Consider the following 24,432-nt stretch of genomic DNA (forward strand, 5'->3'; position numbering starts at 1 on the left):
TTATTTATATATATATTTTATTAATTTTAATATAATTAATAATACAAATTACTTATAAATATAAGGGTAAAATAACCATTTATATAAATATAAGGGTAAAATATTATTTTATATTTTTTAATTTTAAATTAATTTTAAATTATTTCAACAAATAAATGTATTTGTTATATTTTATTTAGGGGTTGTGACACATATTTATTTTTAATCATTTATTTTATGTAGGATATAGAATAATGAAGATATTCTATAAACGAATTTGTACTTCTACATAACATGACCAACATGAGTCTTCTCAATCAATTAATGAGCTTACTAATGAGTCTAATGTTACTGATTAAATATACATGGTTAAAATATAGCATATCAAAAGATGCATCATTTTGTTTTTGGTATTATCTTTTCAAACCTTTAAATAGAGAAAACGTAGATGATACATTTATAGGAGATGAGTACAAAAATTAGAAAAGAGCATTAGAAAGATTCAATCGTCATATGAGAACTTCAAATAATTGTCATAATGAAGCTAGAATTCAATTTGAATCATTTTAAGATCAAAGACATAACGTGAGAAACGTTTTACGTACACATGGTCGTGATATAGAAATAAATTATCACACATGTTTAACGACAATATTTGATGTAACACGCTCTCTATTGAGGCAAGGATTACCTTTTCAATGACATGATGAGTCAAGTAGTTCATCAAATAAATGAAATTTTCTTGAATTGATTGATTGATATAGTCAACGTAATGAAGATATTTGTCTTCTTTTGTACCGACTCATGGGCAAGAATAATTTAGTAATTGTGCTTATTAGTATTTTTATGTAATTATCGAGTAAAATTTTAATTAAAAAATGAATTTTTTGATAGTCAAAAAATGCTACGTTATTAGGTATTTGGCCCCCCCGAGAAAATATTTCTGGGTCCGCCACTATATATATATATATATATATATATATATATGCAAGGAACCCTAAACATTAAAAATAATATATTTAATCAACTATATTTCATTATTTTTATTAAATATAATTTAATATTATTATAAATTTTTAAATATCATAAAATATAGAAACTTTAAACATCGGGACAAATACTGATTTTATGTGGAATTACTTGTAACTTACTAGGTTCTTCTTGTTGAGTTATTTTAAAAAGATAAACTTATATATCAATCGAACTTGAACCTACTAATAGAATTCTTATCGGTAGGGATCTCACTCAAAATTCGACACGTAACGATTTTAGTGTAAAGTAATATGTTTCAATAAAGATTAAAGATAATTAGTAGGATGAATTGAATTATTCATCCTCAAAAAGTTGCAATCTGATGCTCTCAAGTTGGCCAAACCTAATTTACTTTTAAAGATGTGGATATTGAGCTACCCAGTCTAACTAAAAAAGGGGTAGCAAAGTCTGCAAAGCCAACTTTATATGTAAAAGCAATTAACAAATATATATATATATATATTAATATATTAAAATAGAAATGGATTATAAAAAATGCTAGGTTATAAGTAGAAACGTAGGAATTGTATTTTGTTTCCTTAAAACAACCTTAAATAATTAAATGAAAAAAAAAAGCAAAGATTCTGATAAATGCTAATTAATCTCTAATCACGTATCCTGACCGAACATTATGGTCCCACGTACAATTATAAACCTTCAATTTGGAGCTACAAAGCACGTGACATGTGCTTTTGTCGTTCGGGGAATTATATTTCCAACTGTTTACAATAATGCTTTCAATAATGCAACATCCAACGGCTTACACCGTTCCTCAAGGACATCGATCAGTAATTCAATTTTATTATTATTTGTTTATTAATAAATAAAAAATTATTGTCTTCTGTTAATATCTAAAAATGTAAATGTTAAATAATATATTTTATTTGAATTATAGAGAACTAACCACTCTTGTGGGGTAAATGTTAAATAATGTTATAAATTTTTAAAAACAATAAAATATTAAAATATTAATTTACTTTTTTATAATTTAAAAAAAAAAAAGCTTAGATAAAAATTATTCAATAATAATCCAACTTGTTTTAGTGGACTCCAAATTAAATAATTGATCAAGCATATATATAAAGACTCAATTGTCCGATTCTTTTTTTCTTTTTTAAATATACGTTTAATGAAAATTGTAATTGTGTGACGATGAATAGGAAGTAACTTCATCACTTATTAAAAGCGGAGTTAAATAAATAGCATTTAGAACTAATTTTTTTTTTTAAGATATTTGATGTTCAATGACTCAAATATTTTTATTGTTGGAAACTAAAGTATATAAATTGATTGATGTTCTTTATAATAATTTTGCATTGTTCACTAAATTGTTCATTTAAAAAAAAAATTATGTTGTTCATTAATGAGATCATATAGTTGTTACAATTTTGTTTGATATTAATTTTTTTCTGAAATAAGACCCAAAATTTAATATTTTTTATTTCAAATTATCTATTTTATCACATTAATTTACCATTTATTTAATATTTTATCTCGTCTTCTTAAAAAGATAAAATTAAAAAATATATTTATAAAAAAAAAAGATAAACTAAAAATTGATCCAAAACTTTGAAGGAGAATGTGTGAAAAAGTAGGTGAGAAATATATAATTCTATCTATAATTTATAATTGATAACATCTTTATAATATATATATATATATATATATATTTATTTGTAAAGTTAAATTTATAAAATTAAAATTATTTATTTTAAAATATAAATAAATATTTATTCAACAATTTTAGACTTTATTGTAATTGAAACAAACATATGACATAAGGTATGATTATGTTAGGCCTCCTCAAACTAATCAATTATAATTTATTGACAACTTTAACTTAAAAAGAAAGTGTAAATAGTGTAAAATAAATGACCATTTAAAAATTCTGTGTTAAATTAAATAGTGATGATCATTATTTATTTAATCCTAACAATTTAATAAATAAATTCCAATATACAAGACCTTAAAAGTATTAAAAAATCATTTTATATGTATTTACCTTGTTTAGCAGAATGAAATGATTAATATAAGTGTAAATGATTAATATAAGTGTATGATTATGTATAAAGATCGTGATTACCAAAAATACAAATGAGAAGTAATCAATAATGAAATGGAATTTATGATGCCTATAATTGGAATATTAATTAATTAATTAATTAATTAGGTCTGGATCTAGGAATTAAGTGGTTAATTAACAATTATTAGATGTCACAACTCATGCTTAGTGTTCTTGACAAGGATCTGTATCTTTCATGATTGTGTCATTTGTTTTTTAGTTATAAATCAATATCTCTTCATGTGCACTTAATTATACCTAGATATGTCTACATGTTTAGTTTAATTTCTCAATTTTAAAATATTATTAATTTGTATAGTTACTCTAACTAAGTCTTCGTTTGAAGTAATATGTTTATTGGGTTTTTATTAATTTTTTCTTAAAAAAACCTTGTTTGATATTAAAACTAAATAAAATTCAAAAAAACTTACTTCCTCAAACGGAATTTAAATAAAAATCACAAATAACCTATTTTTTATTTTTTTATAAAGATTATTTTATAAAATAAAAAATCATAAAATTAATAATAATAATAGAGAAGCTCTGAACAAATGGATGCGTATAATGATGACATATTAAATTTGAATTGAAGATAATTGGGTGGGCTCAAAAAAGCTTTTCTTCCCATCATCATTATTATTAATAATATTAAAATTGATTGGTTAATAATTATTGATTTAATTGAGAGTATGCGTGATAGCTGTCCCACGTGTTCCCTCATCATGCCCCTTCTCTTGATTTTATATAAATATCACATTTACCCCTTGCCTTTTTCTTGAAATTATTAAAAATAATATAAAATTAATTACAAATAACACAAGTGGTGGATACGACGTGGAATACAGGCATTACATAAAGCACACGTGCACTTGGGTCAAATCTACGCTGTACTACGGTCAAATCTTCTCTCATTTTATTACTTTAATTAACAAATTTATTAAAAAAACATATTAAATTATCAAAACTTATATTTTATAAAAGAAATAAGTACACATTTTAATGAAAAATTAGATGAAACCAGACTTAATCTAATTAATGCATCATTTATACATATATAATTCATTAGATTAGTATTTATACATCATTTTTTTTAAACTAATGATTCATTAGATTAATATTTTGCTTTTTAACTTGTGTTTTTAGATTTCGTTATGAATCTTTTCTATTGACACTGTTAATTTACATTTGTTAGATATTGAGGTCTATTAAATATTATTAAAATCAATATTATCAAGTTATTGTGACCCTTTACTAATCATTGATGTTGAGATTATCATTTAATCATTCCCCTTCCTAGCGTGAAATATTATCTCAAATGTCTTAACCCATCAAAAGATTAAGAAATAAAAACTTTTATTGTTTAGACAGTTCATGTTATATTGTTATTTATACACAGAGTTTTGATTTAAGATTTTAATCATTCAATGTTTCATGACTAGTAGCATTTTGTTTCATGGAGAGATGAATTCTCCCCTTTCAGATCTTGAAACTTCTTAAAATGATGGGTTAGGATCAAGATATGCCTTAAGTTAATCATCTCTCAATCATGGCCTTATTGTCCAATTCAAAAAAAAAAAAGTTATTCTCTTAAGATAAAAAGAAATGAAGATATAAAGTAGACTTCAACCTCTTTAATTAGGTCTTCTTCTCTATTAAGGTAGAAACATATTTCTATAATAGATGACTCAAAAGTTATAATTTTTAGCATATAGTTAGTAATTGATGAGTTGTATTTTCCTTATGTCATGTGTTGAAGTTTGTGGGCTAGAATAATTCGTTCATATTCATCGTGTAGTCTTATTAAATAAGCTATTACCTTCAAATTAAATCAAAAGTTTAGTAAATAAATCAAATAAAATTAATAAATTAAAATAATTGTTTTTTAAAAAATAATTAAATATTTTTTCATTTACTCTATACTATATAGTCACTTAATTTAATTTATTAATTAAAAAAAAATGGAAAGAAAAAATATGGAGAGGAAAGAGGGGGAGAGAGTTCAAATGATTGTAGAGAGAGTGGATGTCGGAGGAGAGAGGAACAAGATGACACGCACGGCTGTAGATTTGGGTCCCACATGTGCTGGTGGTGGGAAAATAGTTGATGCTTCCCAACCACGTGTCCACCAGCAACGCATGTTTGCTCCACGTGACTTCATGGCCCCTTTTCTTTTCTTTTCTTCTTTTTCCACTAAAAATAAAACTATTAATTTAAATAGTCAAACCCACCTTTTTTGTTTCATATAAACTTTTTATTTTTATTTTTTATAAATTATTTTATTTATAGAATAAAAATTAATAATTATTTAAGTTACATGAAAAACAAAATCCTAATTTATTATAAATTTTTTGTAAAAATAAATTAATATTTTAATAAAAAAATGAAATTTTCATCAAACAAACAAGACTAATAAAAGATAGACAGACACATTCACGCATCTTTCGTTTTGCTTTTTCACAACCCCTCCCCCGTTCCACGTGATCTCCACCTTCCTCTGTCTCCTCGTGGGTCCCACTTCTTGGCGTAACTCTTTCTCAAAAAAGGCCCCCCATTTTTTTCAATCTCTAATTATTTACACTTTACTTATCCAACTATAAAATATATATAATTAATTAAATAAATTAAATTTATAACCAAAAGTTTTATTTGAAAATTAAAGTTTATTCTTAAAAAAAAAAAAAGTTAATAAAATCTTATCAATTATATGAATAATTAAAATGAGTTAAAAAAGTAGGATAAAATCTGTCTTTTTTCTTTTTTTTATAATGGAGAAATAAAGAGTTATATATGATTGAGATAATTTGTGTCCCATCTGACACACCATATGTCATGATTGATACTTCTTTTATTTATTTCTATATAACAACAATCAACCCTTCTCTATCCTCCTCATAATCCATTCATATTCCTAACTTTCCTTTCTCTCTAGAAAGACCAAACCTTTACTTGTTCACAATCTGTTCATACTTTTACTTTACCCCAAAAATGATGAAGGAAGATTTGGGTTTGACCCTCAGCTTAAGCTTCTCGCCGCCGGTCGACAACCACCGGCCGGATCCTCTCCTTCAGTTGAATCTGATGCCATCTTGGACCAACAAGACCCAGACCCAGATCATGACCTTCCCTGCTTCTCTAGGTATGTAGTACCCATCTCTTAGATCTTAATTAGTACTCTGTTTTTTTTAATATTGGATCTAAATCATCTATTGTCAACAGATCATCATCATCGGAGTTCGGATACTGGGTCGTTCTTTAAGGGAATTGATGTGAATCATTCTCCGGCGACCGTTGTTGATTGCGAGGAAGAACCGGTGGTTTCGTCCCCGAACAGTACGATCTCTAGCGTGATGAGCGGGGGGAAGAGAACTAGTAGCGATCTACTTGCAGAGGAGAATGATGCAGAAAGAGGAATTAGTGATGAAGAAGATGGAGATGGGTCTAGGAAGAAACTTCGTCTTTCTAAAGATCAATCGGCCACACTTGAAGAAAGCTTCAAAGAACACAATACTCTGAACCCAGTAAGTAAATTTTGAATCTTTTTAGTCTTTTAGTGTTTATCATATAGAAAATTGCCATGATTTCTTATCGAGGGTTGGGTTTTGTTTTAATTACAGAAACAAAAACAAGCTTTGGCTAAACGATTGGGGCTTAGGCCACGACAAGTGGAGGTCTGGTTTCAGAACAGAAGAGCAAGGTTAGTTTTATATAATAAAAGTGTTTTAATTAATTTACTTTAGAGTTTAATTATGAATTAATGATTATGATTTGATTTTGCAGAACTAAATTGAAGCAGACAGAAGTTGACTGTGAATTCTTAAAGAGATGTTGTGATAATCTGACAGAAGAGAATCGAAGGTTACAAAAAGAGGTTCAAGAACTGAGAGCTTTAAAGTTGACACCTCAGTTTTACATGCAGATGGCTCCTCCGACAACCTTAACTCTATGTCCTTCATGTGAGCGGGTAGGGCCGGCGACAACACCATCGTCCGCCGCCGTAGATCCACGGTCTATTAACAGAGCCAACGTACCTTTTAACCACCACCCTTGGGCTGCCGTCCCTCAACGGCAGTTTATGTAGACAAACTGGGGTGGGGGTAGTTTGGTCATGTGGTTAATTTGGGACAAAGATATGGGTAGATGGGGATTTGGTGGGTCATGATATGTTTTAAATTATTGATCCCATCTTAATCTTTTTTTATAGAAACTAAAGAAAATGACTATGTACTTAATTAGCTAGGTTAGTGTTATGCTAATTAAAAAAAATATGCAAGAGGAGTTTGAATCATGTGGTTGCATGTGTAATGTAAAGGAATCTAATTATTTATTTTATAAAGGTTTGTATTCTATGGCTGTATTAATTTATGTTCTTTCTTCACAATTAAAAAGATTATAATATTATATTTGATAACAAGATTCCATAACTCATCTCATGGCCCAATCATTATATATGAATCCAGATCTAAGCACATCCAACAGAATTCTTCAGTTCAGCTTATTTAATTGTCAAACGGGCCCAAATAAACTGTTTAAGCTTTGTTTGTTCTTACTGAATTCTTAAGTTCGGGCCCAAATAAACTGTTTAAGCTTTGTTTGTTCTTACTGAATTCTCAAGTTCGGGCCCAAATAAACTGTTTAATCTTTGTTTGTTCATACAGAATTCTCAAGTCCGGGCCCAATTAAACTGTTTAAGCTTTGTTTGTTTGTTTGTGTTGTATTGAGTTGATTTTGAAAAAGAAAATTGCATTTAGTTAATAGACATGAATGACAAAAATCACCCATTTATTTATGTAGTTTATTATCACACGAAATTATAATAATTGCACAAAATAAATTTTTTCAAAATGATTTCAAGAAATCATAAAGACGTTTATATTATTATATTTTATTTTATTATTTAATTAGGAAGCACATCACCTAGAGTTTGACCCTCCACTCAAACTTAAATTGTTTAAGTGAAAATATAACCCGTAAAATTTGATTTTTTTAACTATCATTTTTGTTGATATAACTATCTTAATAGGTTAGATAATATTTTATTATGTGAATTTGAAATTAGTATAAAGTAATATTTCATACTTTTATTTATCATTTAAATTAAATAAATTTAGTATTTTAACCTAAAAGATTTATTTTTGGTCAATAAATTTTATTTTACTGCTTTATTTATTTAAATGTTATTATTATAATTTTTTTAGTAATTGTATTTCAAATAATTTTGGGTAGTGTCATTATTATAATGGTCATTGAGTCTCCAATCATTCAATTTTTTTTATAGTCACGTATTTATTTTTTTATTGTAATGTTCTATTTTGTTTGTAAATTTTGTATTTGGTGATTTTTTTGTATTTTAGTTAATTTTTAAATGTGATTGCAATGTTTAATGTCACACAATGTTTATTTTTATTTTTAAATAATTTGATTGAAAAATTTATTTTCAAACTTAATATACTTTGATTTTTAAATTATCCTAAAATCTAAATAATTATCTTAAACATAAATTTAGAATTTCTTTGATATATATCTCAACCACAATTTTAAATAAATATTAGTTCAATTGATTTACTTGTATTTATATTTTGATAGACATTGACTTGGTGTCATTGTATCCACAAAAGTTTAAAAAAGATTAGGACAATTATAAGAATAGTTATATAAGCATATATTTTTTAAATAGAGTTAAAGGAATATTATTATTTTATATTTTGTTATTATATTTTTATACCTTTATAAAAAAAATTCAAAAATATTTCCAAAAGCTCAAAATCATTAAAAATAGTTGTTTATGTATTATTACATTAACACTTGTAAGCTAAAAAATTATATACTCTGTTAATAAATTGAAAATAATTATTTTGACGTATTTATAAATAAATAAAATTAAAATAATTAACTCTAAAGTCAAAAAGATTAATTAAATAATTAATTAAATTAATTTTAGTGATAATTAAAACCTAATTAATTATGAAAAATGGCCAAATAAAATAAACAAAATTATTGAGGATAAATGTTATATTTATTTTATCTCAAAATAATTTTAAAAAAATTTAAGGAATTAAAATAAAAAATTTATGATAAAATGTAGTACCTATTTTATCCCCAAAAATCATTTATTTAACCAAAAATATACCAATAAATTAACTAATATTTTTCATATTTATATTAAATATTTTATGTATTTTAAAATTTCAAATAATCATTAAGTTTTAAAATAAAAATAAAATCAGTAATACAGTGTAAGATTCGCTGCAGTAAGAATTACAACCATCTGATATGCGATTAATTTTCTTCCGACGCCTAAGCGCTGCGTGCGTCGTCTAGTGCAACAAAGGAAGCGTGTTTCCGCAAAGTAGACGATCAATTAACGTGCGTGTTAGCTCTCTGTCAACCGAAAAACAATAGAACTCCCAAAATGCAACGACGCGATGACAGAACGCCAATTGACAGCTCCGCGCCTGCGTTCTCATTCGAAACAACGATTTTTTGTTCCCCGATCGTTGTCTTCGTCGCGACGCCTGATGGATAACCATCCGCAAACATCTTTGATTTAACAAAGATAGAATTTTGTTGTTTCTGGACAGATTGACTTCGTTAAAAAGGTGAAATGATCACTCTACCACGATGATCATTTCCTCTACATTTATAGGCATCAATGGTGCCTATTCCGACAACTGGCCGGAAGAATAGTCAAATGGTGTTTGACTAATTCAAGCCACTTGGCTTCCACTGACTCGGGCAGGCTATAAATAGTTTCTCTTAACAATTATGAAGCTAAGAGATATCATTTCAAGCCAAATATCAAAATATTTTGTCAATAAAGCTTAAAGTTTATGATTTTTCAAAATTTTCGTGTAAGGCCTTAAAAACTTGGATCTAGACATCCTCAAAACTTCCTTAAGGTCTAAGTAGTGTTCTCTAACATTTACTAAATTTTCAATAATCTTTTAATTCTTATTTCCAATTTGAAATTAAATTTTTTATATTTTAGTTTTCATAAGCTTGTATGCTGCCTGATCCTTGAATTTGATTATTGAAATTGATGCTACAATCATTTATGAGTTTTATGTGAAAGTTATACCTATTCAATTGGTCAAAAACGAAAAAACTCACATTTAAATTTGGAAAAATTAAAAAGCGATTTTTCTGTTCTTTGGTTAATCCTCAAGAACAACAGCTTAAAAACTTCCAAACATAATTGTAATTATGTTGGACAACTATTTGGATCATATTTGATACATTCCAATTATTTGATCAAAACAAAAAAAATCAAAATTAATGAAAATTTTGAATTTTTGAATGGACCAGTGATCATTTTTTGTATCAATCAAATATATAAAGTATAAGAAATCTATTGGCAAAATTCTTATACTTCAAAACAACTTTAAAACCAAAAACCTAATTTTTTCCCATAAAAAGTTTTGAACGAAGAGATCATCACTCATGTCGAATATTACATTGGAATGATATTTATAATGTTCCTGTGAGCTTTGTGAAACTATCCAAGCTTTTGGATCAAATAATCAAAGCCTCCATCAAAATTGCAAAATTTGAGACTAAGACCGCGAAATTTAATATAGGACCGAGAAGTCCAACCGATGTTCTTCATCTAGGACCGAGAGGTTCGACAAATGATTTTTATATTAGACTGAGAAGTCAAACACCTATGACCGAGGACTCTCGCACCCGACTAAGAACTCCCGAACTTAGGACCGATGACTTCCACTTAAGATCGAGGTGTCCGACCGAGAAGTTGAACCTAGGACCGAAGAGTCTCGCACCTAACTAAGAACTCTTGAATCTAGGACTGATGACTTCCACTCAGGACTGAGGCGTCCGACCAAGAATTTTGACACCTAACTAAGAATTCTAGCCAAGGACTAGGATGACTTAGCACCTTAACCGAGGGACTTTCGCACCCCGATCGAGGATCCTGAACCTAGACTAGGACATAGGGTTTTTTATCCTTGACCGATAAAAACGAACCCAAGACCTAGGCCTATTTGGTTCCAATTTTCAAATTCCAAAATTATTTTTGGGATTTTCCACAAAAAATTTTTTGACAAATGTTCGTTTATGATTTATTTTTAAATCTTAATTCTTTTTAAATTGATGTTTTTCAAGTATTTTTCTCTTTAGTCATCATTAACAATATGTATTAGCATTTACATAATTTTTGTTACAAAATAATAAATACGCAAAAACTTAAGGATGTTGGTCCAAGAAGAGAATCACTCACAAAACTTTGAGAAACTTCTATAAAATCTTAAAAAAACAATTACAAGAGTTGTTATCTCTCTCTTATTTTTCTTCCTCTAATAAGAGTAACATACACTTTATTTATACTAAAATAAAAAAAAAACTCATAATTTTCTAATTTAATGAAATTTATTGAAAATATTCTATTTTCCTCATTATTGCAAATATTTTGTTTTCTTCATCATTGCAAATCTGTCGTTTTCCTCATTAATGCAGATCTTCCATTTATTTGTAAACGTTGTAACAGCCAGGAGTAATACAACAAATGATGTCTAGGACTGAAAAAATAATCGATTAAATAAACGTTATACAAACGATTTTCAAATATAAATATTTAATTAAAGATAATTTTAAAAACAGGTACGAGAGATGAAACGCCAAAGTCCTTTCATGAGTATACCAAACTATAAATTTGAATAAACTCTGGGTAAAATACGTTTGTACAAGTATGCATTTTTATTGATTTTTAAAAATTAATTGACAACTATGTTTAAAATAAATAATATTTTAAATTAATTGTTTAATTAATTTAATCTAGATTTTCAATAATCAAATTTTAATTTTGATTAAAACAAATGTAAAAATTATTTTAATTTTAGCCCAAATTAATTAATTTTATAATTAATTTCAAAAAGCCGTCAAGTCTACCTTCTCGTTTGGTAAGGAGGCAATGATGGGCGTTCACTAGTCTTTCTCCTCTTCCTGTCCTATCAACTATAGGACTATGCAGATAAGTTTTTGACAAACAAATTGATGTTAAAGTTTTCGAATTACAACTTACAACCCCAAATCTGCGTAATAAGTTGTTACTGTAACTTTATGTAATAAACTCACGCAACAAATTATAATCAAACACACATTTGTGTTTAAATTCAATTTTTTCTCTCTCATCATTTTTAAATATTTTTTTATTAATTCTCTCTCATTTATTTCATTATTTTCTAATTATTTTATTCATTCTCTCTCATTTATTTAATATCTTTCTAATCATTTTATTTATTCTTTTTCATATATTTATAATATTTTTATATATTTATATAAAATTATGATAATAAAAAAGCATACATTTAAATATATTTTTATTTATAATATATGTATCCTAATATATAAAATAATTAAGTAAAATATATATATTTTTTATTTATAATTATAGTTTCAGAAATCAACCTAGATAATACAAATAGGGTGAGAGAACTCGAAAATAAATTAATAATTTAAAGTTTGGATAGGAGAGGAAGAATTGAAAGGTTAAAAATATATATAATAATAATAAATTACTTTCTTTATTCATATCATTTATTTTAAAATATATTAATTTTTAATTTAAGTCCTTTATTAATATTTAAAATTATATATTAACAAAATTTATAAATATTAATATATTAATATAATTTATTTTCAAATATATACTATTTTTTAATTTTAATCATTTATTAATATTTAAAATTAAATTAATATATATAACATTATATATATAATATTAAATATTAAATAATATTATAAATATAAAAAATAAATAAATTGGGCCTGTAAGTTGAATCATACCTTCCAAATTTAACGATTAAATAAGTTGAAATTATATCAAATACTTCCGAATAAACTGACGTAAATAAACTGAATCAAACTAGCCCTAAATAAGTCCAATTTATTTAATAGGTATAATATGAATTTTATTCTTTATTAAAATAATATATATTTTTTTTTTATTGGTTTGTATTTATTAAAATAATTATTATATAATTAAATATTATTTTTATTTTAAATTATATAATTGAATTCAATAATTAAAATATTATATTTTTTAAAATAATTTTTTATAATATATTAATATTTTTTTTAAAAAAAATCACTACTAATAATTATTTTTTAAAATAACCCACAATCAAACGAATATTTAAACTAAAAATTGAAAGCATTAAGTAGTAACTTGCTTCATTTTTCATTATAACGGTGTATCTCTCTTTAAGAATAATAAAATAATTTGTGAAATCTGGTTTTTATATACTAATTTTGTCAGTAATTGTTATACAAATTTTGTTAGACGATTTGTTTTTAAATATTTTATTATTATTATAAATGAATACCGAATAAAATTATTTTAAAAAATAATAAGTGAATATAATTTTAAAATAATAAGAAAAAACCAAAATATATATAAAAAAAAGTTAAAGTATTTACAAGGGTCTAAAAGTCAATTATGTAGACCCTATCTTATCCTATCCATCAATAATGAATACAATGAGACAAGACGTTGCCTACCCTTTCTTCCTTTTGTCAAGGCCTTGTTTGAAGTAGTATTATTTGAATGTAATTCAATCATCAATCATTATATAAACAAATTATGAAATTTTTTTTTGTAATAATTCACATATAATATTTTTTTTTATGAGAAACCTTTTAAGCATAACTATACTCAAGACATGAATTATTCACTAATATAATAATTTTAAACAATACAAACTACTGAATTGCTATTGAGCTCAATAATTTTACCTAATCCATCTTTTCATTGATTTATTTAATAAAATAAAGCTACGTAAGCAACTCCCAAATGACATCACGCATTTATGGGTGAAAATGATGTGCCTGACTTAGCTCATCCCACTTGTTTATTTAAACTATTAATTGATTTAATAATTATAATGTTTTTTTATATTTAAATTTTATAATATTAAAATAAAAATATTTTAATTAATAAATGAAATAATTAAAAAGAGAATTTTTTTTATATTTTTATTGCATTAGGAGGTTTAATAATGATATATGAATTGAATATACTTACTAATCATATTTTTTAGATGAATATATTTGTAATTGTTTTAATTTTTAGTTATTTATTCAATTAGATAACTTTATAAATACAATTATTATTTTAAAGGATAAAATCCAGTAGTAAAAGTACACTTATAGAAGGATTAACGGTGAATAACCAAAGAAAGGGTGCGGGGTTAAGGGAGATAACGGCGGCAGGTTGAAGATACCGGCGCTGCTGTTATTCTGATCCCAAATATCTCTCCAACTTGACGGCGTTAGTGGAAACTCCGTCTTGTTTTTCAAGTTTCGGTTACATTCCTCATCTAACTTTTCTCTCTTCACCTCTTTTTCATGTTCTTCTTCTTCAATAACCGCTCTCCCCCTCTTTCTACCTTCATCCTCCGCCGGCGTTACTCCGGCAGCCGACGATGTATTAGACGAAGACGGCGGCGGCTCATTGTCGGATTTTCCAGCTTCCAGAGGAAAATTGAGTATTGCTTTGCTCCCTCGCATGGCGAATGCAGAGCGATCATATGCTTTTGCCGCTTCAGCAGCAGTATCGAAAGTTCCGAGCCAAACTCTAGATCCTTTACGTTTTGGATCTCTGATCTCAGCAGCGTATTTTCCCCACGGTCTGCGACGGACTCCTCTATAGTGCCTTCTATCTTCTTCGATTTCTGATTTTGCTTCCACGGCCGCTGGTTTAGTGATCGGTTCAGTCCGCTCCAATTTCTTCTTCGCCGGTAGATCGACCTTCAACATCGGCTTCCGATTGCTGAAACTCGATCCACGACTTGTAGTCTCCTGTTTCGTCGAATTCGTGGAATCGAGATCGATAATCTTAAGTCCAGATTCAAATTCGAAGAAATTATCAGTTTCATTCTGCTGCTGGAAAGTCTGGGATGGAATAGGCAGGAACTCGAACTCTTGCGGTTGGAGGTAATCGGAGATAGTAATTGAATCTGCAGATTCAGAGGAGGAGGTTGAATTAGAGAAAGAGGTCTGAACAGGAGAGAGGTCGCCTAGGAGATGATGTCTGATGAGATCGATGGCGGAGACTTGAGTAGATAGCGCCATGGATGGATGGATGATGAAAAGTGCAAGTTATGGATTAGGAAAGAATTGATGAGTGAAAAGAAAGTGGAAGAAGGGAAGGTTATATAGAGGAAGACCTTAAGAAGGAGACCTTCGAGGATGGTCCGCGAAGAAGGAACGAAGCATCCCTCTCCAAATGGGGCCCCCCATTAGAGATAAGGGAAAATGAAGCGGTTACTATTTCTTGTACTAATCACCAGCATAACTTATTAAAAATATATATCAATATTACTATAAAATCCTTGTTAGTGTAAATTTACTAATTATAATAATTTTAAATGTGAATATTTTTTATTGGCTTATTTTTGTTGTTAAAAATTCTTCAATTTCTTTATAATTAGAAAATTATAGGGATAAAGACATCTTCCAAATCTCGCATTTTTAGTCTCTCCAATTCATGTCTTCCAATAGCAACTAACAATTTCCGACATAACCCATTGTATTCCAGTCTGTTGGGTCAAATTATTTTGACTAAAATAAACAAAGTAATAAGTTTATTTAATGTTAACGATAATTTATGTTAAACTTAGTTGTGAATAAAGTTGAATGGCCTATTTGTTTTGTGCATGAACAAATATAAGACAGCTCTACCTTAGATGCGGTCTAAAGCAAACTGTCTTAGACGTCTTACGCAGTTAGACGAGGTCTAACTCTTTTAGACGGAGTCGGAAAGAAAGAACAGTTAGACGAGGTCTAACTCCTTTAGACGGAGTCGGAAAGAAAGAGTAGTTAGACGAGGTCTAACTCCTTCAGACGCGGTCTGAAGGGAAGCGTAGTTAGACGAGGTCTAACTCCTTCAGACGCGGTCTGAAGGGAAGCGTAGTTAAACGATGTCTAACTCTTTCAGACGGAGTCTGAAGGGAAGCGTAGTTAGACGAGGTCTAACTCCTTCAGACGCGGTCTGAATGGATGCATAGTTTGACGAGGTTTAACTTTTTCAGACGCGGTCTGAATGGATGCGTAGTTAGACGAGGTCTAACTTCTTCAAACACGGTCTGAAGGGATGCGTAGTTAGACGAGGTCTAACTTCTTCAGACGCGGTCTGAAGGAAAACGTAGTTAGACGATGTCTAAATGTCTAACCCCTTTAGACGCAGTTTAAATGAGAACGTCTAATGCCTTGTTTTAACAGTTGTCTAAAGGAAGCATCCGTCTATCCACGATCAATTAGCTGCCTACTCCACTTCATTCTGCTCCACTTCTTTCAACAGTCTGACAAGCCAACTAATTACATCAATAAATGAACGCCACGTACGCGAATATCTCTCAATCGTATTTCCAGTAGAAGACAAGATTAGATAATATTTGGTGCACTACTCGTTCAGTACGACCACAATCCAAACATTTAGAGCCTACTATACTCTCGTACTATAGGCGGCCGTCCAACGGACACATGCCATGTGTCCTCAAAGAATATTCGACCAACTATATATGGAAGCCAAAGAACAACGGTCGAACCGGCCTCACTCATTCGATTCAAGAAAGTTTCTGAAATCAAACATCTCTCTTACTATCTAGATGCGATCACACTGTAATTGTATATTGTCTTTTCTATGAGAATCTTCAGTACTGTAAGTTGAACAAATGTTGTTTTGTTCAACAGAGAGTTAGCTAGATCAGTGAGTTGTATTTGTTTCAAAGTATTTTAGTGGATATCCTTCCGGTTGTGGAAGAATGGGTGACGTATGAGTTTTATCTCTGAACATCCATAAAACTCTTGGTGTTCTTTATTTTCTGCCATTTGCATTTAGTTGTCTAAAGCTTTAAATCCGATGAACACTTCCGCACTTGAATCTATTTCAAGAATTTGGAGGATTTGTGAATAATAAAAACAGATATTAATCCTTCACAGAATTATTATCGAAGAGTTTATCGTAAGTTGTTCACATAGTCAGACCATAGTCTCTATTGGTAACACCGATCCTATCACAGGAAAATTCCACAAAAGTCTCTATATATTTGCAATAACATAACAATGTAAAAGTAGATGAGAAGCTGTTTCAACCTCCTTATAACAAATACGACAACGACTCATAATAATCATGCATTTTTTCATACATCTATCGTCAGTGAGAATTCCGTCGTGAATAACACTCCAACCAAAAGATAAGATCTTAGTAGGCATCTTAGACTCCCATAAATTTTCTCAACAAAGATCAATCGGGCTAACCTTTTTGAACAAAGTGTAATAATATCTCACATGAAAGTTATTCAGATCACGCCACCGCATAGAATCCCGAGAAGACGGGTTTAACCCCTTATATCTAACCATTAACAAAAGTCTATCATTGGACATGATTTCTTCACTGTTCAATATTCTTTTATATCTAATACGATTAGTAAACCACTAGACCCAATGTCAAACATATTTTGACCGATAAATCTCTACAAATAGAAATAGAAGCAAGCTCGGGGAAAACCTTCGCCAAACACATATCACCACACCAAGTGTCGTCCTCAAAACTAATTGAACTTCTATCACCCACAATAAAAATCAATGCTCCCGATAAACCTTCTACATGCATAAATACCACTCAAAATGTTACAATTCACGGATCTATAAGAATTTTTGGTAAACCAACCATACTTATCCTTACCATATTTACATTTAATCAAATTTATCCCAACTACTACACGATTTGGATAATAAAGCTTTATTAACGGAAACAATATCGCAAATTCCCAGTCTCCCATACTCTTTTATTAATTTAACCTTATCTCAGCTCACTAAATGAGAATATAAGGAATCAGACGATCCCCATAAGAATTTACATATAATTCTCTCTATCTTCACGACCACAAACTTAGGGATGACAAAAGGAGACATCATATAAGTTGGCATTGAAGAAAGAGAACTTTGATAAGAACTAATCGACCTCCATTATAAATCATCTTACTTTTCCATATAGGAATCTTTCTCTCCATCTTACTTATAATCGGGTCCCAAAAAGCTTTGGAACTAGATTTAACCCTAGAGGGAGCCCGAGATACATAAACGGAAAAGTTCTAATTTTAAATCCCATAATACAAGTCAATCTAATATTTCTCCTAGACGAAGCTGAATTAGAGAAGAAGATATTAGACTTACCCAAATTAACACGCAGTCCCGAACATGCTCCGAATAACCAAAGAATATCATGAAGGTGCTTGACATTTCTCACAATAGCCCGACTCATGCAAAGAGTGTCATCTGCAAATAATAAATGAGATACAGAGAACGGAGATCATCTCGCACCGCACTCCACCCCACGAAACAAACTTGCATCCTTAGCAAACGACATCATTTTAGAAAGGTCTTACATGACAATTACAAATAAGAAATGGGACAGAGGGTCCCCTTGTCTTAAACCCCTTGAACTTTCAAAGAAACCATGAGAACTCTCATTCACGATAATATAGAATTTTGCCGTCGATACACAAAATCTAATTCATCTGATCAATTTCCCCCCATACCTAGTCTACCCATAATATAAAAAAGGAACTCCCAATTAACATGATCATATGCTTTCTCGATATCGTGTTTGACAAAAGCAAATTTATCGTCTCTAGAGTTAATACAGTCATTGACGATTAGTGCCACATCGAAAATTTGACGGCTTTTGATGAAAGTCATCTGATTGCCAGAGATAACCGTACCTAAAATTCCACGCATTTTGTTTGCCAAACATTTCGAGATAATCTTATAAAATGATGTAACCAGACTAATGGGTCGGAAATTCTTCACGTCGATAGTACCGGTTGCCTTAGGAATTAAGACAATCAACGTAGAATTCCAACCTTTCTTAAAGGATGAAAATCGATAGATGTGATTCATATCCTCCATAATATTAGTATTAGGGAACTCCCAAGCATTTTTTAAATAACCCAGGATAAAACCGTCACTCTTGGGAGACTTATCACTACTACAATCCATTATTGATGCCTCCACCTCCTCGATAGAAAAAGGAGATTCCAACATGCATTTCTCATTTGTATTTATAGATGCAAAACTGATTTTATTCAGCTTTGGTCTAACCCGAAATGATTCATTAAACAAATCTTTGTAAAATTAAATAATAATATTAGATATAGTTGGTTCGTTCTCATTCATCACACTAACAATGAATATCAAGTTAATAGCGTTATTTTTCGTTTGTGCTTTAGAGATGCCATAGAAATACTTGGTGTTTTTATCACCTTCCCGCAACCAAATCGTTATAGTATTCATGTTTAATATTATAAGAGTAATATAAAGAGCGAGAAATGTATTGACAAGAAAAAAACAAATATGTTAGTAAGGTTTAGAAAAGAAAATTAATGTATATAACTTATTTTTATTTTTTAAAAAGGTCTAATATATTAAAAATGAAAAAAAAAATCGTTTAAACACATAATATGAAAAATGTCGTGAAAAAAAACGATACTTAATAAATTATCGAGTTCGTAACTTTCCGACAGATTCTATTAATTGATTTTTCTGAACGAATATTAGAAAACATTATAATAATAATAATAATAATAATAATAATATTATAAATTGTTAGATAAAATAAGACCGGTTCAAATAAATCTAACTTAAATAAACTTTCCATGCAGGAACAAGGTACCGAACCGGAACCGGCTAAAGAAAACTAGCCGGTCAAGCTACCAAACCGATCAAGAATACTTGGAACGTGACCGCACAAAGAAAGGATCGGCCAAAGCCTAAAACTGGAATCATCAAACAGCCGATCATCCACAAGGCAGAGAAATAACCGGAAGAAGTCCGGTTACATTACTCATACCAAAAGCCACTCGGCTAAGTCAAGCGGCCGACCAGTACAAGAAGACAATTTGGGTATCTGCTGAGAATGATACCAAAGGAACAGACTGAATACTTCCATATCCATGCAAGTCTGAGGAAAGACTGTAGGCTGCAGAAAACAGTACTACCGGATCCCTCCACTTCGGGATAAGCCAGAAAGGAAATCTTCCAAGTACAGACAACTGTCCAACAGACAGTGCCTACATCAAGTAAAAGACAAACCCGGTAGGCTTGTCTTACAAACCGGAAGAACAGACCGGCAGGTCTGAGACAGAATACCAGGTCTGAGGTTGACCATCAGGTCTGAGGAAACGACCGCAGGTCTGAACCTCTGAAACACTGAATCACTGCACCTCTGCTCAGCCAATCAGATTCAAGGAAGTGAAATATGACCGTTGGCATATTTCACCTATAAAAGGAGGCAGTTGCAGAAGAGTAAATGCGGGACATTAAGAGACATTCAGTGAGACAAGTGAAGCGTTAAGAGCATTTACTACAAGTGATAAATTTGTGTTATTCTAAGAAAGCCTAAGTGCTAAAGTCAAAGTGTGTATCACAATTTCGGTGTGAATTGTAATAGTATTATCGAGCAGGAAATAAGTCTCGATCGGATTGTACTTGTATTCCTTAGTGAATATCCTTCTCGCAGTTTCGAGAGGAAGGGGTGACGTAGGAGTTTTATCTCCGAACATCCATAAAATCTGTCTTGTTATTTACTTTCTGACGGCTTCATTATCTAACCGACTAACTTAACCACACCGCTCTAAACCGACTCTATACTAACCATACCGAATTTCCAGATCACCAAAACCGACCCACCATCCTTCAAATCTCCATCATCCAAAACCGGCCTTGTCCATCAAACAAGTGTGCTGCTTCAACCTGAAAGCAAACCTCTTCCGCGCTTGAACCTAGTTCAAGGGTTTGTGACAGGTTGTGAAGTATTGAAACCCCGGTGTTAATCTCTAACCGGATTAACCACCACCTTACGAGTAAGAACCGCTAACCGGCTCAACCCCCGGTCCTCCAGCGGCTACCTAGATCCTAACAATAAATGATACGCATTAGACGACTACGATTATTAAAAGTTTGACGATTTCTCTTCAACCAAATAGTCTACCAAAAAATAAATTGAATGGTAATCCAAATATATAGATCTACAATATCAGCCACAATATCAACCGCATTAACTCAAACTTTTCGGTAATTACACAAAATCTCGAACATCGCCTAATGAATCTCAATAGTACTTTAGAAAATAATTCAAATACTATTTACTCATCAAAATGCAAAATCATATTAAAATATTTGTTTATATGATTTTTAATTCAACATTATCTAAGATATTAAATATTACTTATTTCATTTTCATAGATACCTTTAAAACAGAATAATGATACAGTTTTATTATAGTTTATTACCTTCAAAATAAAATTAAATAATAATGAATAATTATTAGGATCTACAATTTTGTATTTAGTTTTCCTTAATACCACAATCTTTAATTTTATTTTATTTTTGTAAATTAATAACTTTATTTTTATATTGTACTTTTCAAATAGTTCAAGTGTAAAACTTTTTAAATAAATTGAAAATTATTATTGTGTGTGGTATTATATTAGTTTTCTTACTATTAAAAATAAAATATACATTTAAATAAACAATAAAAACGTTTATAAGAATTATGCATTTCATTCACATTACTTTTTTTATTATCATTTCGATTCCATCAACTTCCAATATTATATTGCAAGTTTTATTATCCTCTTAATTCACAACACAATTTTTACCATAAATCATCACCTTCAAAGGAAACCATCGGAGAAAATTCCAAAGCTATCAACAACAGCGTCGACTTGATTCCAATCCATGATCCACGTTGATAACGATGGCGAACAAGCCATCTCATTCTCATGACTAAAGTCAGATTCCATTATCTTCTCCATATTCATCTGCTCTCCGTTTCCTTGATTTTCAACATCGATTTCTATTTTTCTTCCACTTAATTTCCTCTCGATGGTAACCGTCTCTTTAGACCAGTGTTCTACCTCAAGAGGGAAATTAAGAACAGCTTTCCTTCCACGAATCTTAAACGCTGCACGATCATATGCCCTAGCCGCTTCAATTGGAGAATCATACGTCCCAAGCCACAATCGACAACCACGTCGTTTCGGATCTCGAATCTCCGCAGCGTACTTTCCCCAAGGCCTTTGCCGGACTCCCCTGTATCCTCTCTTCTTCCTCTGCTGTTGTCCGAAATCCAACCATTCTACTTTCTTCTTCTCCGGATTCCAATCGACATTATTATTATTCTTATAAGAAGTCATAATAGAGCTCGGTTTTGCTATTTTGTTTGTTCCTTCAACAACCTCAAATTCAAATAAACCTCGTTGATTCCGGTTAAAAGATAGCGAATTATTGTCAAAACTGATTAGGAATTGATTGTTAGAAGCAGTACAATAGTCGTCGGAGAATCCAAACAACATTGAATCAGAACCTGAAGTTGACAGGGAAGTGCAACTATTGTCGCCGACGTGAAAACTTCCGGCAAATGAAGTCGTCTCTAAAGGAGAGAATTCGCCGAGAAGGTGTTGCTTGATGAGTTCGATTGCAGAAGCTTCATGATCTGCCATTGCCGCCATTAACAAAACTTGAGATCGTTTATATTTGCAGTCAGAAAGATGAATGAATCAGAGTTATTTATATATGAAAAAAGATAGACGTGTTCATGTAGCTTCTACGATAGGGAGAGGAAGATTCAGTACAATCGAGGTTACTACAATCTTAGCCGTCCATCTTCATGATCAAAACCATGCATTAGAACAGATCAGATTACCAGTATTCCAAATTATTTATTTTATTGCATACAAATTAGCACATGTTATATTTCATTCATTTTAATATTATATTACTTTAATGTAATACCCATAAAATATTATAGTATTACAAGCTCGTTACACGAGACAATTTTTAAAGACAAAGCGTTAAATTTAGGATAAAATAATCCTTAACTATTTTACATTAATGATTTTGTATTTCAGGGAAGCAGTTTACGCAGGATTTCTTGAATCTATTTACTAGTAATTAAGTAGTGATTTTATTTACAAAATTCATTTATTTAATGACTTAATTATTATTTAAGTGATTTTTACTCAATCTAGTCTAACTTTGAATTGTTTCATAACCAATTTAAACTATTTTTTTTTTCATATGTACAAAAGTGTAGTCTACTTTTTCTAAAATATTATTTTTATTTCTTAATTAATTTATTATGTCATTTTTTTTTGAAAATTAACGATATTTAGAAATATTTTTTCGAGATCTATACATTTTATTTGGTTGAAGATGGTTTGTGTGACTAAAAATAATGTGTATTCTTGAGAAAAATTTTAAATAGAAATAAATTCGGTATTTTTTTTTCAGAATTTCAAAATGATATAACTTTATCTACCAAATTGAACATATTTATATTTATAATTGAGTATTTTTTTTTTGAGATATACATGTTTCAAATAACGGAGTTTAAATGTTTTATGAATGTGTGATGTGTGGTAATAGATGAAAAATTTTAAAAAAATAATTTATGATGAGTTAGTTATAAAAATAAAAATGTTATATTAGTATAAGAGGATGAACATGTTTGACAAAATTCTCAGATTATTCAAATTGTATACGATGGAGTTTCATATCTTACCCTTTATGAAAGATGGCAGTTCAAAAAATATATATAAATATAAACTATCCATATTTGAGCCTTAAATAAAAAATTGCATTTTCATATTGTAAGTTGTAACCATTCAAATAATTTGTTCTTTTGTTATTAGTTATTTGAATAATAAATTATTTTTATTTAATAGATGATTATGATTAATAATGTAAAAGCAAATTACAACTAACCCTCCATGTGGTGAAGGGTTGTTTTTGTTTATTAATTTAATGAAATAAATATATACAAGGACAACAAAATGAACACATGGCCCGAAAGAATATAGGATTTTTTCTCAACTTTGACTCGTTTGACTTTGAATTTTCTAAATGTCATATATATTTTTATTTACCCAGAAAAATGTGGTCGGTTTCTCTCTTTTATTGATTATTATCCTAAAGTTTCATTTCACTGTAAAGTTTATCCCAAGAGAACAAACAACAATTTCCTTCCTTATTTTGTACACGTGTCCATCAACTAAACTTGATATTGAACACCTCACCTACATAGTACACCTCTTCCTCAATGCATATATTGTCGTTTCTCTCTATCCATTATCTATTGATAAAACCTCTTCATTAATTAGCTAGTTCTGTTCTGAAATATTCAAGCATCAGCAAATCCAATTGAAATAATATAATGGTATCAAATTTACATAACCGATCTCACCCAGTGGCGAAGACCACAACCGCTGCCATAGTAGCTGGTTCCTTCATGGTTCTATACGGACTCACAAACGCTGCAACCGTGATGGCCCTGGTTTTGGCCA

General features: G+C 29.6%; 3 protein-coding genes across 3 annotated transcripts; 1 reads left to right on the top strand and 2 right to left on the bottom strand.

The window, feature by feature from the left end:
- Window positions 1-5,961: 5,961 nt before the first annotated feature.
- On the top strand, window positions 5,962-7,420 carry LOC124945634 (homeobox-leucine zipper protein HAT3-like). The gene is made up of 4 exons (XM_047486099.1): window positions 5,962-6,209; window positions 6,290-6,591; window positions 6,688-6,767; window positions 6,851-7,420. Exons 1-4 carry the CDS (start codon window positions 6,059-6,061, stop codon window positions 7,149-7,151), a joined length of 834 nt encoding a protein of 277 aa, XP_047342055.1. The 5' UTR covers window positions 5,962-6,058; the 3' UTR covers window positions 7,152-7,420.
- A 6,753-nt stretch (window positions 7,421-14,173) lies between these two features.
- LOC124946028 (ethylene-responsive transcription factor ERF105-like) lies at window positions 14,174-15,222 on the bottom strand. Its single transcript, XM_047486580.1, has one exon. It carries the CDS (start codon window positions 15,155-15,157, stop codon window positions 14,231-14,233), a length of 927 nt encoding a protein of 308 aa, XP_047342536.1. The 5' UTR covers window positions 15,158-15,222; the 3' UTR covers window positions 14,174-14,230.
- Window positions 15,223-21,762: 6,540 nt separating this feature from the next.
- LOC124910137 (ethylene-responsive transcription factor ERF104-like) lies at window positions 21,763-22,599 on the bottom strand. Its single transcript, XM_047450753.1, has one exon. It carries the CDS (start codon window positions 22,597-22,599, stop codon window positions 21,763-21,765), a length of 837 nt encoding a protein of 278 aa, XP_047306709.1.
- Between the last annotated feature and the right edge of the window lie 1,833 nt (window positions 22,600-24,432).

This window comes from Impatiens glandulifera, chromosome 7 (genome assembly GCF_907164915.1).
Source record: "Impatiens glandulifera chromosome 7, dImpGla2.1, whole genome shotgun sequence".
Lineage (NCBI taxonomy): Eukaryota > Viridiplantae > Streptophyta > Magnoliopsida > Ericales > Balsaminaceae > Impatiens > Impatiens glandulifera.

Coding starts and splice junctions, on each gene's coding strand:
- LOC124945634 (XM_047486099.1), top strand. CDS start 6,059: ATGATGAAGGAAGATTTGGGTTTGACCCTCAGCTTAAGCTTCTCGCCG. Junction 6,210..6,289: donor GACCTTCCCTGCTTCTCTAG/GTATGTAGTACC, acceptor TATTGTCAACAG/ATCATCATCATCGGAGTTCG. Junction 6,592..6,687: donor AACACAATACTCTGAACCCA/GTAAGTAAATTT, acceptor TTTTAATTACAG/AAACAAAAACAAGCTTTGGC.
- LOC124910137 (XM_047450753.1), bottom strand. CDS start 22,599: ATGGCGGCAATGGCAGATCATGAAGCTTCTGCAATCGAACTCATCAAG.
- LOC124946028 (XM_047486580.1), bottom strand. CDS start 15,157: ATGGCGCTATCTACTCAAGTCTCCGCCATCGATCTCATCAGACATCAT.